This window comes from Carlito syrichta, unplaced genomic scaffold (assembly GCF_000164805.1).
Source record: "Carlito syrichta isolate Samal-C Ts95f unplaced genomic scaffold, Tarsius_syrichta-2.0.1 Scaffold311970, whole genome shotgun sequence".
NCBI classification, from domain to species: domain Eukaryota; kingdom Metazoa; phylum Chordata; class Mammalia; order Primates; family Tarsiidae; genus Carlito; species Carlito syrichta.
The window spans coordinates 474,396-490,932 of NW_007256066.1; the positions used below are offsets into that span (position 1 = coordinate 474,396).

The 16,537-nt window shown below is 42.1% G+C and overlaps 1 protein-coding gene across 1 annotated transcript in view; it reads right to left on the reverse strand.

The window, feature by feature from the left end:
- The window catches only part of LAMA3 (laminin subunit alpha 3), a 39,465-nt gene that overhangs the window by 16,075 nt on the left and 6,853 nt on the right, over nucleotides 1-16,537 (reverse strand). Inside the window, exons 8-13 of the mRNA XM_008069377.2 lie at nucleotides 11,390-11,507; nucleotides 10,899-11,039; nucleotides 8,690-8,829; nucleotides 7,805-7,936; nucleotides 6,172-6,325; nucleotides 1,172-1,341 (exon numbers count right to left, since the gene is read on the reverse strand). Coding sequence (XP_008067568.2) covers nucleotides 1,172-1,341; nucleotides 6,172-6,325; nucleotides 7,805-7,936; nucleotides 8,690-8,829; nucleotides 10,899-11,039; nucleotides 11,390-11,507 — 855 coding nt within the window. The remainder of the gene's footprint in view (nucleotides 1-1,171; nucleotides 1,342-6,171; nucleotides 6,326-7,804; nucleotides 7,937-8,689; nucleotides 8,830-10,898; nucleotides 11,040-11,389; nucleotides 11,508-16,537) is intronic.

The following is a 16,537-nucleotide window of genomic DNA, read 5'->3' on the forward strand; positions in this document are numbered from 1 at the left end:
CCACTGCACTCCAGTCTGGGCGACCGAGTGAGACTCCAACTCAAAAAAAAAAAAGAAAATTGAGGTCCAGAGAGAAGTAATAATTTGCTAAAACAAGTGAGACGGGCATAGAAGGAAAGCTTAAGCTAGAAAAGTTAAGTAGCTTGTGGTAGCCAGGAAGACATGCTCCCTTCAAGAGAGATTGCTGTGGGGGCACCGTAGGCTGGCAGCCCCCAGCTGTCACACCCGAGGGTCTGTAGTGGTGCTCAGGGGTACTGCAGCCTGGTCATTTATGCCCAACACTGGACTCTTCTCAGTGGGAATCTCTTGCTTGAGGGCGCCCCACATGTCTGGGCCTCAGAAGAGCCCTGCAGTCTGAGGTCCTTCCTACTGGGCCCTCCTCCCTGTCCACTCCCTCCTCAGACTCTCCCTGCTGACTCCTCCTACTCCCCGCCATCTTTCATAGGTTTTCCTTCAATAAACCTCTTGACTATCTAATCCCATCTTGGCATCTGCATCTCAGGAGAGCTGACCTGGCATGTGGCCTGGTGTCACGCAGCCAGTACGTGATCAAGCAGTGACCGAAAGCCAAATGTTAAAGTCAGGTATTTTTGACTCCACAATTATGCCTCGGAACAGTCATGAAGGAAGGGCTGGCACCTTTCTATTTATGTCTTCTACAAGTCACCTGAAAATGACACACCTTGGTTTTTCTACTTTCTTCTGACATAATATTCCTGCTCATTCCTGCCTCCCCAAAAGAGATGCAACTTGTTAGCACAAGGAGGCCAAGTATAGTCTCTAAAAATGATCTCTCTGGCACCAAGTCTATCTAAAAGCATGATGCTTCTTTCACTACAGAATGCAAGAGAAGAAAAGTGATTTATCATAGAAATAAATAGCAGCTTTGGGAAAAAAACTGTCCACCTTATTTTTAGAAGACCATCAATTCTAAACCAGAGGTGAGCTGATGGTCTCAGCCTCTGAGCCGTTCCCCATCATGTCTGCATTCAGCTATGTGGGGGGAGGGCATGGGGGAGACATGGCAGGCAGTCATGTCCCCTGTCCTGTGCAGTCTAGCACCGCTTTTTATAAAAATGGTAGTGCCACCTCCATTTGTGACAGGAGCATGGTGTCATTGCCAGCTAGACTTCCCTGGGGTAGATTCGCAGTCAGGAAAAGTCAATAATACCTGGGTTTCAGCATCTCCTGGGGAAGCTTGAATAGCAAGTGGCTGGTGGGACCGTCCCCAAACCGGAGGGCTCCTTGACTGTCCTGGGCCCTGGGGGATGGTGGGCAAGACTGTGCATCTTGCCACAGCTTCATGCTCCTCGGGGAGGCTACTGGTGTGTCCTGCAACAGCTGCACGGGAAAGGAGCCAAAAAATTAAGACAGTTAATTATTAGGAAAAGAGGGAAGGATGCTTACCTTGCTATGTGCGTTGTTTAATTTTCACTCTTGGTCTCAAGAGGTGAATTCAACAGGGACACAGAAGACCTGGCAAATGGTACCATGGATGGGAAATTTCCACTGAGAACTCTTCAGGAGGGTCACTGACTGACATGGAAGGGGCAGAATGGAGAGTCAAGCTCATTCTTCAGTTTCCTTAACCCTTCCTGCAGCCAGATCCTCCCAGTCCCCATCAGAGTGTGGCTTTGATTTGCCCCAAGAAAGGTACAAGACAGGACTGGAAGGGAGAAGGGATTATTCTTTTGGGGAAACAGTCCAGGAGAGTCTAAATGCCCCTTTTCTCTTGCTCTGTGGGGAGGATGTATGTTACTCTCTTCTTACACAAGTCTGGTTTCTTTTCTGAAAGTTGCCACAGCTGGGATGAGTGGCTGTCCGGTGCTCCTCCCCATCAAGGAGCATTGGAAAAACTATAGTGTCCCTTGAGAGAGCTAGCATTTGGTGAGCAGCACTGAGATGTCCACAGCCAGCCAGTGGGACAGGGAACCGCAAACCAGCCACCTCCCCCTTGTGGTCATTCGCTTGGGCAGCAGGGCCGGTGGAAGGCCCAAGACACCAGGAGGCAGAAGGGAGGGGACCATGTCCTGTCTCCACTTTCATCACAGTTGACCCATGCACAGAAGTCTGTCCCGTTCTGGACGACGCTCGGAAATATTTCTGTCTCTCTGTCTCTCTTCTCTCCTTCCTTCCTTCCTTTCTTCCTGTCCTCTCTTCCCCTCCCCGTTCCTTGTCCCTCTCCCTTCTTCTCCTTCTCTTTCTCCCCCTCCCTCTCTCCGTCCCCCTCCCTCCTCTTCCTCCTTCTTTTTTTTGTCTTTTCCAGACAGGGTCTGGCTCTGTCACCCAGGCTGGAGTGCAGTAATACGATCATATATGATCATAGCCACTGCAGCCTCGAACTCCTGGGCTCAAGTGATCCTCCCGCCTTAGTCTCCTGAGTAGCTACGACTAGAGGTATGCACCACCACCACCCAGACTAATTTAATTTTTTTAGGGGGGCTGTCTCCCCATGTTTCCCAGGCTGGTCCTGAATGCCTGGTCTCAAGCAATCCTCCCTCCTTAGCCTCCCAAAGTGCTGAGATTATAGGCATGAGTCACCTCGCTGGACCAAGGCTGTGAATTTTTGAGCAGGACTGAGTTTTAATGCAGAAAAGCAACCATAATAAGTATCAAATGTGACTAGAAAAACTGCTGGAGGTATCTGAGATTCCCCACACTTTCTCCTCTTTTCTCCACAGCAGAGCCCATGTTCTGAAGTGCTCCCAGGTTCTCTCAGCTCAGTGAGTATCTCTATTCAAAGCAAAGGGTGGGGGTTTGCCTTGCTATGGATTGGCTCAAAAATGAACATGTGACACCCCCCCCCATGAGCCTTGAGAAGAAGTTGGGGGTGGAGCTTCTGATAAAAGTTTCTGTAGTGGTAGAGAGAGAAATCCCTGGTAGAATCAGGGCTTCTTGCACTGGACATTGTCCAGTGAGGATGTAGTTCCTGGAAGCCCGTACGATGGAGCCAAGAGAATGCAGAGAAGCAGAGCCAGTCCTAATGGGCCAGGCTTCCAGCCCCACCTACCCCTGAATGGCTCATTATGTGAGATTCTAGTTTATGACACTTATTTTGCACTGAGTTTTCTGGAGCCAGCAGCTAAAGTCTTCCCAAAAAATTTAAATTCCTTCAGGATCAGGTTTTCCTCCCTGACCTGATTCCTGGATAAGGTGCTCAGAATGTAAATTTAATATCAGTTATTTAAAATAATGCTCGCAAATTGCAGAATGGAGACATCCAATCACACCCACAAGAAAGTTAAATGAATTGCTTAAAATTACAGCCAAACTTTGATCTACTGACATTAGAACCCAGCCTGGGGCTTCTGCCTGGGACTCAAGCTAGTGGGCCTCACTCCTTCTCTGAAAGAGTCTTCACTGTGTGTCAGCAGCAGTAGCATCAAGATTAAGTTTTGATAGATACCCTTTGCCACCAAGTCTTCCTTAATGCTCTTGATGGTGTCATCATACTTCAAGGCACCAGGCTCAAAATCTTGGTCATCATGGACATCTGTCCCCTTGCAATTTTCATGAATTCAGTTTTCATGTCTTATTCTTTTTCTCTATGACCTATTTTGTTTTCACTCCTTCCTTTTCATTTTTAGTGCCTCTGTCCTGAAAGTCAGCCCTCACTCTCTTGCCTGAATTATTGCAGTAGCTTGCCAGTCTGATTCCTTGTCTCTAGGACTTTCCTACACCAAACCGTCCCACAGGTTTCTGCCAGTTTAATAATCTTTAACTTTAATTATGTAGGTCGTACAAGGTTCACCTGATCTGGCTCCACTATGGTTCCAAGTGATCTCCTCCAAGTCTCCTTTCCACCAATTTTCCTACTATTCTTCAGGCTTTCTGAACCTGTAGAGGTCACGTGATATGACTTGAGGAGCATATTCTTTAGAATTCCACAGTCCTAAGTTTGAATTTTGACTCTACCACTTACTGACAGGGTGCTCAATTTTTAAAAACCTCCTGGAGACTCTGTTTCCTGACCTGAAAGTTAGCATTTAACTCTGCTCCTAGAGGGGCGTGGTAAGAACTGAAAGAGCATGAAACCTTGCAAGCATCAGAGCGAATGCATACAAAGCATTTGTACCTGCAAGCCCCATCCACATCCTGCCTCCCACCTCTGGGCTTCAGCTCAGACAGCAATTGTATTCACTCATCTAGCCACTTGACCCACACTCCAGATCCAGACCCTGGGTCACCTCCTGCAGAAGAAGCCTCCCATTGTACCACTTTTGCGGCATGTTATGTCCCCTTCATTTAGGTTTTTATATAGTGTGTATATTTGGTGCATGCTTACGAAGTGTCATGCATTTTACTAAGGGTTTTGTGTTTATTACTTCATTTAATCCTCATGATGACATCATGAGATATTACCATTATTTACTGTCATGTACACTGGAGTAAACAGGCCCAGGGAGAGGTTAAATGATCATTCAGGGTCACACACCAACTAAGTGATAAAACCTTCCTCATACCCAGGAAGTCTGACCCCAAAGTACAGTACTTAACCACTGAGCTATATTGCATTCTCTCTGCTGTCAGGTTGCAGGAGGCAGAACTAATGTCTTATTCCATCTAATCTGGGGGGCTAGCACAGAACAGGAGGAAAATGAAATAATATACTCACTGATGACTCCCACATCAATAGCCCCAGTCCCACTCTGTTTGCTGAGACCATGCAGAGACACCTGACAATCTCCCACCTGGACATCTGACAGGTCCCTGCTACTCAATATGCCACAAACTCTGTTTATTCTCTTTCCCTCCAAATATTTGACCCTTTCCTAGCTCCACAGAGATCTCAGCGGTATCTCCATCCAGCCAATAACCCAGATTGGATGCCTCAGAATTATTTTAACGCCTGCTTTTCCCTGTCTCCCACATTCAGTGTTTGTCTGAATCCTGGTATTCTATCTTCTAAAAAGCTTTTGAATCCATTTCCTCTCTCACGTTCAACCGTCACTGTGCTAATTTAGTCTCTCAGTAATTTTTGGTCTTACAAAGAAAAAAAATGAATATATGACTTCATTTCTGACCAAGCAATTCTAAAGATGTTCTTTTCATAACAGTAAAATGACAACGCTTTGGAATTTATGAAGTATATTTCTTCTTAATAGCATAAAACATTTCTTACTATGTATTATCTGTCCACACTCCCCCAAATCATTGTACAGCAGGGAAAAATTGGTAGGCAAGCAACACAGGGTTTATGTGAAGTGGGAAATGTGATGAACAGGCACACAGAGCTCTTAAGAGGGCATGGACTCCAACTCTACCTTCCACCTGTGGGAGCTTGGGCCCATTGCTTGTCCTTCTAAACCGCAGCATCCTTTTCTACAAGTTGTAATAATAATACTTGCCTTATAATGTTATTTAAAGATTTAATAAGAAATCCCATTGGTAGATCAGAGGTGCTCAGTGTTTTCCATTTATTACAATAATTGTAACCTCAGACCTGGGCAGGTCACCTCATTGACCTCAACCAGAGCAAGGAGTTCTGTAAGTCCTGACCCCGTGTCCAACTCATCACAGTGCTTCTGCTCCTTCAGACAAGAGTTTCATTTCCTTTCCATCTCCCAGTGCTGCCCGTTAGAATCACCTGGGGAGCTTTACGCACTACTAACATGTGGGCCAACTCCAAGAGCATCTGACTTAATTGGTCGGATGCAGCTTGGGCTCTGGGATGTTAAAGCTCCCCAAGTGTCACCAACGTGTGGTCAAGGTTAAGGCACATTGGCTTTGACAAGGCCTGAGTGCATGTGTCTATCTTGTCATACAAGTTGCATCGGAGCAGAGGGGATGTCCGTGGGCAGAAGAAGGGACATGGCCCTTGTATTCTAGAGAAAAATCACTGAACTTGCTGGAGACACAGTAGAAGTGTCAAAACAGCAAGACATCGGCTACAAGAAATGGAGAAACCTAAGTCAAGGTTCTTTTTGTTTTGAGTGCAAAAATTGCTAATTTTTCATGAAGATATAAAATAAAGCTAAAAAGCAAAGCACTTTGACATTTTGGAGTGATTCAACTATTGATGACCTATCAATTCCACTTCATAGAGGCACTGACCCCATGGGAACAAGTGATCTCTTGTACCCTTCCCAATATCTCCCATAAAGCAGGCACAGGAGAATCCCCTGGGGAGAAGTAAAACTTACAAACATACGGTAGGGTTTTGATGCTTACTTGATTGATATTGAAAGTCTTGGCCTTGTGAAACCTTGTAGAACCTCTAAGCAACATTAGAAAAGGGGGTCTGTTTAAACTGCAGCCTCCCAGGGACACATCTCTCTTAGTAGATCTACTGGCCAAATCTAGGACTTCAGGACTCTGTGATAACCTGAAATGAGAGTGGAGATGAAAGTTTCTGCCATGCTCTGACACATCGAGAAAGACCTATTGGTAAAGAGAGCTCATTTCAAAAATTACACGTTTGGGGGATGAAGAGGAGTTGGTTAATGGAAACAAAAATAGGTAGAAGAAATAAGTTGTAGCACTCAGTAGCACAACAGAAAGACTATAGTTAACAATAATGTACTGTGTATTTCAAAACAGCTAGAAGAGAAGACTTGGAGTATTCCCAACACAATGAAAGATAAATGTTTGAGGTGATGGGTAGTCTAGTTATCTAGATTTGATCAAAACACATGTTGTGCTTGTATCAAAATATCACATGTACCACCACAAATATGTACAACTATTATGTATCAATTAATTAAAAAAATACGGATTCTTATGATCATGGTTCCTGGGTAAACTTTCATCTGCTACCTTTATATCACATCTAGAAGCCAGCAGAGGGGCTGGAGAAGTTTTGATTGACTTGGATTGTGGGGGGATTATGGCAGGGTCAGAATATTATAGGTTTTTTTTGAATGGGTGTCATACAGAAAGATAAAAACAAAATATGCACAGAAGGGAAAGATGGGCACTGGATGATATAGAATGATGGTAAACATCAGGAAACCTCAGAGGTGAGTTTATGAAAGGATTTATCTAACTACATTCGAGTAGGAAGGTCTCAGGCAAATTTGTTTTATCTCATGATTCTTGTCCGAGCTTGATCATGGCAGCAAGCTGGTGTTAACCACCTCTGTGTCTTCTCCATCACATCCATGTCCTGCTCCAGTCACTGAACTAGATGTTCAAAGATGTTTCATCAGCCAGGAGAGGAGTGAGACCTCTGAGCCACACTTTGGCCAAGGAGGATGTGCCCTGATGGGTAAGTAGGGCTGATGGCACCAATGTGGTAGCTGGAAAGTTCCAGCTTAAATTTCATGGTCAGAATCAGGCTCTCCCTCTGCCTTGGAGAGGATTTTGCCTCTTATCCAAAAACAATCATTTTATGTCACAAGAAAAACTTTTAAACACTTGCTTGGAAACACCAAGCTCTACTTTCTCTATTCAAAGTCATGTTCAACATAGTAGAAATTTGGTTTACTAGCACTGCACTCATCCATGCATTCCTTGGCCTTGAAAATCATGGAGAGCTGATTAAATCTAAATGCACCATCTTGATTAAAACAAAATCAAATTTCAATGTGAATATTTTTTAGGGCCATAATCTGAAAGTTGATTTTAATTAGCCCTTTTCCAAGGTTATATGCCAAAGCCACTCCTCCAGGGGTGGCTGGGCCCAGGCATTTCTTTACAGGCTTGCTTTTTAATGTGTCTTGCCAAAGACAATATTTCAAAAGATTGTGGTATGAAAGACTCATGCAACACATGTTGGTAAATCTGACTTTGCTAACCAGACCAATGAGATGCCCATCACATGGGCAGGCCATTCTTATCAGTTACCCACAGAGAGATCACTCACCTCTGGACAAAAACATTGCTGATACAACCCTCAAAATTACTCCCACCCAGACGTAGAGATTGCTGGGCATTTGGAATGGTTCTTAGCCTTTGGTTATTTCTCAGGGGCTGGTCATCAATGAGAAGTCGAAGTCTGGAAGGGAAAAAGCAAATCAAGGGTGAGAATTACTGAAAAAAAAGCTGTCAGTATGTGGTCAATTTCCTGTCTTTGACCTAGACTCAATGTCTGTTATCTCAAATTACTGGTGAAGCTCATCTTATTTTTAAAGAGCATTAATTTTTTTCATGCATTTCTTTTTACACATAACATTTTTATTCAAGTGTTATATATGTACAGAAGGTGCATAGACTGTAAGTGTTCAGCCCAATGAATTTTTGCAACATGAATACGCTAACACTACCAGCACCCAGATAATGAAACAAAATAGACCAGCACTGAGGAACTCCATCTTATGGGCCTTTTAGTCTCTCGCCTCCCTCCCTCAATCCTGAAATCTGACACAATATACTCATTTTTTCTGTTTTTGAACTTTGTATAAATGAAATCAAAGGGCATGAACTCTTTAATGTGTGGCCCTTCTGCTCCACATTATGTTTGCAAGGTTCATCCATGGCGTTAATATAGTTCTAGATCTTTCTTTCTCATTGCTGTAGAGTACCCCATATTCCATTTTGAATACGTCAAAATTTTATTTCTCCACCCAACTGTTGATTTATCTTTTTCATGAAGAAATTGACATAGAAAAAAGAAAACGGCTAAGACTTACTAGTAAAATATTTTCAGTTTCCAAGACAAATATTTTGCAAAAATACATCAGAAAATTCCATTAAACTAAATACAGTAAAATTCTCACAGACGTACTGACAGAATTACCATGCCACTCACCCAGCATTGTCGCTTATTACAGATACATAGTGCAGTAAACCATCCATGTATGTCTTTGGAGATTTAAAAATTGGGCCGCTGCTATCCCTGGTGCTCAATTCAATGTGACCATCTTCCAGAGTGACCTGCAAGTTACTTGTCTGAAATAATCATAGAATGTACTCATCAACAATTAATGTGCATTAAGGATTATGAATGTATCATTATTGAATTTATTATCCAAACCATATAAAAACAGTCAGGATGTTTTGACCCAAATGTTTGACTTTGCCATTTTGATCTAAAGATTATTGCTTGAATATTTTAATGGCATGTTTTAAATATAAAATTCTTATGCAATTTTTTTCAATACTGGTGCATTTTCCAAAATAATGTTTTTCTGGAGGTACATTCATTAAGCCGATTTAGTTTCTTGATCAATTATACAAAACCGTTAAACTATCTCTATATTTTTATATTTTTACTTTTATTTTGATGAAGTTATTTCTATCAGAATCAATTCTTTTCTCAATAAAATTTTACAGCATATACTTGATTCATCAATTTTTTAAAAATATAAAGATGTTACAATGATTTCTTCTCTTTGGTCATTATGAATTTTTTATTTCCTGGTCAATATTTCTAGGAAGTCCAATTCTCCATGTCAAACTCTGCAGATCCAAATTTGGGCAAGATTATTTGACTATTTCTTTCAATTACTAATTTTAAACATGCGTAATTTCAGCAGTTGTCATTTCAATTTTGTTCATGTTTTTTCTACCAAGTACAATTTCTGTAGTTTCAACAAGATGTTATTCTTTGGTGAATTTTCTGTCTAAAACAACTTTCATAGTGTGTAGTTAGCCATTGTCAATTTTATTTTGTGTTGACGTTTTCTCAGTGGGCAATATTCACTATCAATTGAATAAAAGAATGCTTTTTCATATGTATTTCTTAGTTAACCCATTAAGAAATTGAAGGCCACATCTCTAGGATAGTTCTAGGATTTTCCCAATGTCCAGGATGGATCTAATTTTTTGCCAACCCAAATTTTCCATCTGCTTTTGAACATTTTATGTATTGCTTTCTATGTGTTCCTACATGTGGCAGAGGAAACAAGTGTTGGGTGTCAAAAGAGCTCAATCAAAACATCCTGCTTTCATGGAAAAGCCAACGCTACAGTCTAAGATTTCATGTGCTTTGTCGGGGCTCTCTACAGACTGGTGAGTAAACTACCAAGAAAAGAGATGCCTTCCTAATACTTCACAGCCACAGAGTCAGCTATCAACATCCTTTTAACAGATACTAGATGTCTAATATGCTCTGCAATTCCAAAGAAACAAATTCAAAACCAGCAGTACTCTACTTCTATTTAAAAATTCCACTCATTCCACAACAACTAAATATTAGTTGAGGCCAGGCACTGTGGTTCACACCTGTAATCCCAGCACTTTGGGAGGCTGAGGTGGGAGGATCACTTGAACCTAGGAGTTTGAGACCAGTCTGGGCAACATGGTGAGACCTCATCTCTAAAATAATAAATAAATAAAAATAAAATTAACTGGGCATGGTGGCATGCATCTGTGGTTCCAGCTACTTGGGAGACTGAGATGGGAGGATCACTTGAGGTCAGGAGGTCAAGGAAGCAGTGAGCCAGGATGGCTCAAGAAAAATATTAGTTGACTTTTTTCACCTACGTGACCACACTAGCTAAATCCTCTCAAGTTGTAGAGGGTACCTCCTTGTCAAAGAGAATTTCTATGGCTCTGTTGTACTTGAGGAAAGAGCAAAGGACCTTATTCTTTCCCATTCCCCAGATGTAAATATTGTCTAACTAGCTGCTACAGAAAAAAAGAAATCTAAAGAGCTATCTTTTGTGTAATCAAAAAGGAAAAATAGGGATATGTTCTGACTTTTTAAGCTAAAGTTTTAAGTTACATTATTACTTATAACAGTTATAATTGACCTAACCTCTTACATACCTGAAGGGGATGCAAATGAGTCCAGGAATACACTCAAATTCAATTTTGTAAATTGTAATGCACTTTCTAAGTCTGCTTTCTTTTAGGACCTAACCCAGGGTGGGGAATCACTTTCCTGGTTGATCTATACCGTAGCGTTTCCCACAAGATAACAGATAAGATGCCCAATTACTCTACTTTCAAAATCTCTCTATTATTTTTAACATCCAACTTTGAGTCAAGTTTAAATATCGCTCAGTATTTCATACCCGTGTCTGATGATTCAATAATATGCCACTGGGTTGAAAGGTCTGAAACCCAAATGAGACCTGGAAGTGGTCGGGCAAGGGAAAGTTCAGATTAGTGAAACTCAGCTGTCCTCCTCTGGAGAATGAAGCAGATCGCACAAGCTGAAAAGCAAACATGGGATAAGTGACTGGCATTGTAATAATCTCATGGCAGAAATACAGCATCTAGCCCTGTTTCACTTTACCCAAACTGATGAATGGCATTCATGTAGCCTCAGAAAGAAATAGAGTTTGCTTTTCTGCAAAATCAGTTACCCATCATCTGTGTTTGTGTATATAGTCGGTATTCCTACTTTCCTACATATTTAATGTGCAAACCTGAAGAGTATGCTGGGAATATATGTGAGCCAGTTCACTATAACTGCCTGCGCTACCAGAAAAAAAGTACACAGTTGATGTATTAACCAATCCCGAGGAAGCACTCCTTCCACGGTTTCAAACCCTGAACTGACCTTCCAGTCCTCTGAGCACTTTTTGGTTACGCCCACAGTATCATTCAACCTCACGACGCCACTGGTTTTCTTCAAATTTTTCATGCAGCCTCGGAAAGCAGGTGTAGAAATGTTAAACCTGATCAGGAATACAAAGAAGGAATAGATGGATCATGCCAGGCTCACCTGAAATGCTCTGCACTCTTAGTACTTCTCACCCCCAAACAGCATGTATTTTATGGCTATAAAATTCCTATAATGTTATTTTATGATGCTGGGAAAATCTTTTCTGTGCGCTTCTGCATTCCCATCTTTAAAAATGCAGAAAATAATGTTGACAGAAGAATGGCCAGTGTCCTCAACAGGTACAGAGATACTGAAGACATAATATCTAGAAATGCCCAACCCCCAAACCCTAGAATCATGGCATTGCACAGTGGATAGGAAATATATTAATAAGTTAATACCCTATGAAACTGGTATAAGTGTATTAATAAATCAATGACTTATAAGAACCACAAATGCTTTAGAAAACTTTCTGCTCTTTTTTTCTGTTCACTGTTAAATTAGCCATGGTAAGTTCAAAAGAAACAAATTGTTACTTTTGCATTCGATTCAGTTATGAAAATTGTGGCTTGACTAAACCAATGCCAAGCTGAAACAATGGGAAGCCTTGCCTGGGTTCATACACTGTATCCACCAACCTCCTAACTGTGCAACCTGGCCAAGGGGTCATTATGAGGATTAAACAGGTTGAGGAACAGCTAGAGCTTGGAACGGTGCATGGTGTGTGGGTGTGAACATCCAAATGTTTCTGAGAGGCCAAATAGAACTTGAACCCACCCTGCTGGCGTTCAAGTTCTATCCCTGCTTCTTGAGCAGACAATTCAACTTCTCTGTGCCTGTTTCCTCATTTATACCGTGGGAACATGTTAATCTGTTTCCTAGGGTTGTCATGAGTTTAAGCAAGTTAACATGTGTAACACATGCAAACAATGCTTGGTACAGGACTCAGAGTGAAATCACAGTGACAGTAATGCTCCCTGTTATAATATCATGAGAGTGATTTCTAAAATCTTCTACTTGGCACTGCGGCATTACCCTCCCCCTTTTTAAAATAAGGATTTTTAATTAATTAACTAACTAATTTTTGAGATACAGTTTCACCTTGTCACTCAGCCTGCAATGCAGTGGCACGGTCACAGCTCACTGCAAACTCAAACTCCTGGGCTCAAGTGGTCCTCCTGTGTCTGCCTCCTGAGTAACTATGACTGCAGGCATGTGCCACCACGCCTGGCTTATTTTTCTAATTTTTGGTAGGGGTTGGGTCTCACTTTGTTGCCCAGGCTGGTCTTGAACTTCAGGCCTTAAGTGATCATCCTGTCTCGGCCTCCTAAAGTGCTAGGATTACAGGCATGAACCACTGTGCCCAGCTGGCATTTCCCCTTTTATTTGACTTCTGAATCTGTTTGGAGCTGAATCCACATAAGACATGAACACATATAAACTGACTGAAGTCCAGGAAAATATTTGTGTTTCTTGGAAAAATGATGTACTAAGAAAACCCAATGCTGATTTCATTATAAATCCCTAAGGCAGCTCACTTTTGTAAATGAAAGGTGTCTGCATTTGTTTTAATCCAATTCATTATAAGCAGTTGAGCAACATGTAATATGCATAAAATTAAATTTCTTTAAAAGGAAAAGGAAGACACAAATCCTCCCTGGCATTACAGCACAAGCCTAATTATTTTACAAAGATAGCTTTTTGCCTCAGAAGACGAGGAAAGTTCATTTTAGTTCCTGGAGCTTGCCTACTGATACATAGTTTGAAGTCCATTCTCTCTTGGGTTTCAACATATCCTTTGGACATCAACATCCCTAGATGTCCCTTTCTCCAAAGATGACTGGTCAAAGAAAGAAGAAGGTGGCAGAAAGTGAAGAGGGGAGAGAAAGGGAGGCGACAGATACAAAGTACCAATTTTGCACAAGGTGCTATTACTCCATCCTAACTACAACTTTTTACGGGAGAAATTTTCTTATCTAACATTTTCTGAGCACTTACCACGTGCCAAGTCCAGGGTTACTTCCTTTACACACTTCGAACCCTCCCAATCCCCTGAGAGAGAGGCAGTTTCTGTGCCCATATTACAGATATAGCAATGAGGCTTTGGGAGGTTAAGGTACCTGACCAAGGTCATGCAGCTGCTAAGTGACAGAGCTGGGTCTGTATTGTCAGTGTGTTGTACACAGGTTAGTATGACTCGGAGGCCCTTCTCTCTACACTTATAGTTTATATTCCCTCCACAATTGGAAGTGACTGTGACTTCTTCCTTGAGAACAGATATCTACAGCAGAGGTGTTATGATGGAAGATTTATCTCCATTATTCCTTGAGTAGGATCTTGTTTCTTTGACTCATCTGAGGACCTGGAGTTCTATGTTTACTCCAGGATGCGGGACCTGAACATACTTGGTAGAGGAATGTGATCATGTAGGGGTGTACATTGCTGTATTCATAGGTTCCTACACTGGGGTGTGATTCACAGTCTGGGCCAATCTGTCCATAAGAGCTTAGCCAGCTCCATAATTGCTGGAGCCAACTTTGGGGTCAGGTACTAAACTCAGTGTGGGGTACTTGGTAAATGTTCAATGGGTCCTTGACGAATTTTTGCTTTTGAGATTATTTGCATTTTAATGTTTCATTATTATACCCTGTAACACAATGGGAAGGTGCTCAGGAAAAATGTCCTTGTTGAGGTCAGACCCTCTGACATTATCAGGTAGAGAAGCAGCTGGGGCTAGCAACTAGGATTTCTGATTATAATCTGAAACAAATCATTCCAAGATTTGGGTCCCCATTGCTGAAAGAAACTCCACAGTGACAGAGGAAACAACAAAACACCCACAACATCTCTTAAGCAAAGCTGCTTTATTCAGCAATGACACCAGCTTGCTTTGCTCCACGTTAGATCTGAGCACTTGACTGTCTATACGGGCATCCCATTGATACCAGGGGTCAGAACACCTCCGTCCTTTAGTAAGTTGCCTGGTTGTCCTTACAGAGTCTAGTGATGGGTTATGGATGAACTCCTTTCTACTCACTCCATCCTGCGGTGGCCCACATCCAAGGGCAGCTTCACAACTGACTCTCTGGACCTCCAAAGACTTCACCAGAGAGATAAGGCAAGGTGAGAAAGAGCTGAATATTGCTTAATGCTTTACTTTTTAGGAGAGTCAAAGGTCAATGAAAGTTTTTGACTGGCCTCTATCTCCTGCATTCTTAAAATGTTCTTATGATTGTAATGAAGAGCCAAAATATAAACTTGTGCAGTAAAAGGAAACAGACTCTTCTTTGGCGGATCCTAAAAGAGATTACTAAGAAAATTCTATGTGTATGCACACCTCTATATCTATAGATGTATTTATTTCTTCAATGGAGGGAGATAAAAAGCAGAAGAAAGGTTGGATGCTGACTGAACTCAGGGTCAAACCACTCTTTGGTGGCAGAGCCCAAGCTAGAACCACTTCTTTTGTGGTTCTACCCACTACCCTTTTCTAGAAAATCTAGACTGACAGGAACCCACATTGCCATCTGCAGGCCTGCTGCTAGCACTGTGTAAACATAAACCATCAACCAAAGGGTTCCTCGTTGTCTTAACTCAAGAATTCTGCATGACTCTGAGTAAGTTCACCTGTTTCTACAACCCCAGTGACCACCCAGACCCAAGCTTCATTCACCCTTCTCCAGCCTGGACTTCTGGGCATCTCTACCAGGCTGTGTCCTGGGCTCCTGGAGCTCAGCCTGTCTGACTGAACTCCTTACCCTTCTCCATTGGTACACTCCATCTGCCCAAGTGCTCTACCAAAACCCAGGCATCATTCTTGACCACTCTTCCCTATTACTTCCCACACCCAAGCACTCATTCAGTGCTGCCCATTCTAAATATATTTGGAATACCTTTTCCTCACCTGCACTGCCATTTCCCTGGATCAAACTACCCCCTGGCTCACCTTTGTTTATACATTCAGCTCCCAGCCACTCTGTCTCTGCCCTTCCTCTCCCCTAATCCAATCTCCATCTTGCACTATAGTGAGTTACTGAAAACCCATGTTGGATCATGGTCTTTCTCTGCTGAAGTCCTTTTGATGACTCCTTACCATGACTTTCAAGATCCTCCATGGTCTGATCTCTACTGCCCACACCAGCCCTATGGGGCATCCTTGTCCTGTTTCACAGTGTACTTGAGCTCTTTACAAGTGTATGCTTTTCCTCACTCTTGGTGTTTCACATGCGCTGACTGGTAGCATCTCTCAGGTTCTAGCTAGAGGCTACTTTCCTGATGCCCTTAACCAGATTAGGTTTCCTTGGCCATCAACACCAAGCTTCCCTTCTAAGGCAAACATCACACTCTACTGTAGTGATTTAACCACGAATAGCCAGTTATGAATTGCCAGTAATCTTGACCAAGCTTTATTATATATTTTTAATCTTATTTTTGTTTTTATTTTTGAGTTGGAGTCTCACTCTGTCACCCAGGCTGGAGTGCAGTGGCACACTCACAGCCACCGTAGCCTCGACCTGCTGGACTCAGGTGATCCTTCTGCCTCGGCTTTCCAAGTAGCTGGAACTACAGGCATGCACTACTATGCCCAGCTAAATTTCTTGATTTATAGCAGAGACGAGGTCTTGTCAAGTTGCCCAAGCTGCCCTTAAATCCCTGACCTCAGGCAATCCTCTTGCCTTGGCTGGGATTACAAGTTTGAGTCACCGCACCAAGCCAAGCTTTATTATAAATTACTGAGTTTCCTACCTGCATTTCTGTTCTGGGGGCAGCCCTGATAACTTTAAAATAAAGATCAGTGCCTCCTTACTCGGGATGGACAGATGCCCACACATGTAAGACTCTAGAAGAACGAATACCTTTGCATGACACCTTATCAATCACATCTAATATTCCTTCCAACAGATATGCAAATTTAAAAAAAGAGTTAACTAGCTTCAGATCTCATATAAACGTAATCACAATCCAACATTCTGGTAGTACTTTCAGCTTATACATGAGGCTGTACTAACCCTCCCAAGATATCTTCTTTTCACATATTGTCAGCTATCTAAAAGCCTAGTAGGAGGATACAAATTAACAAAATGTAAAAGTTATTTTTAAATG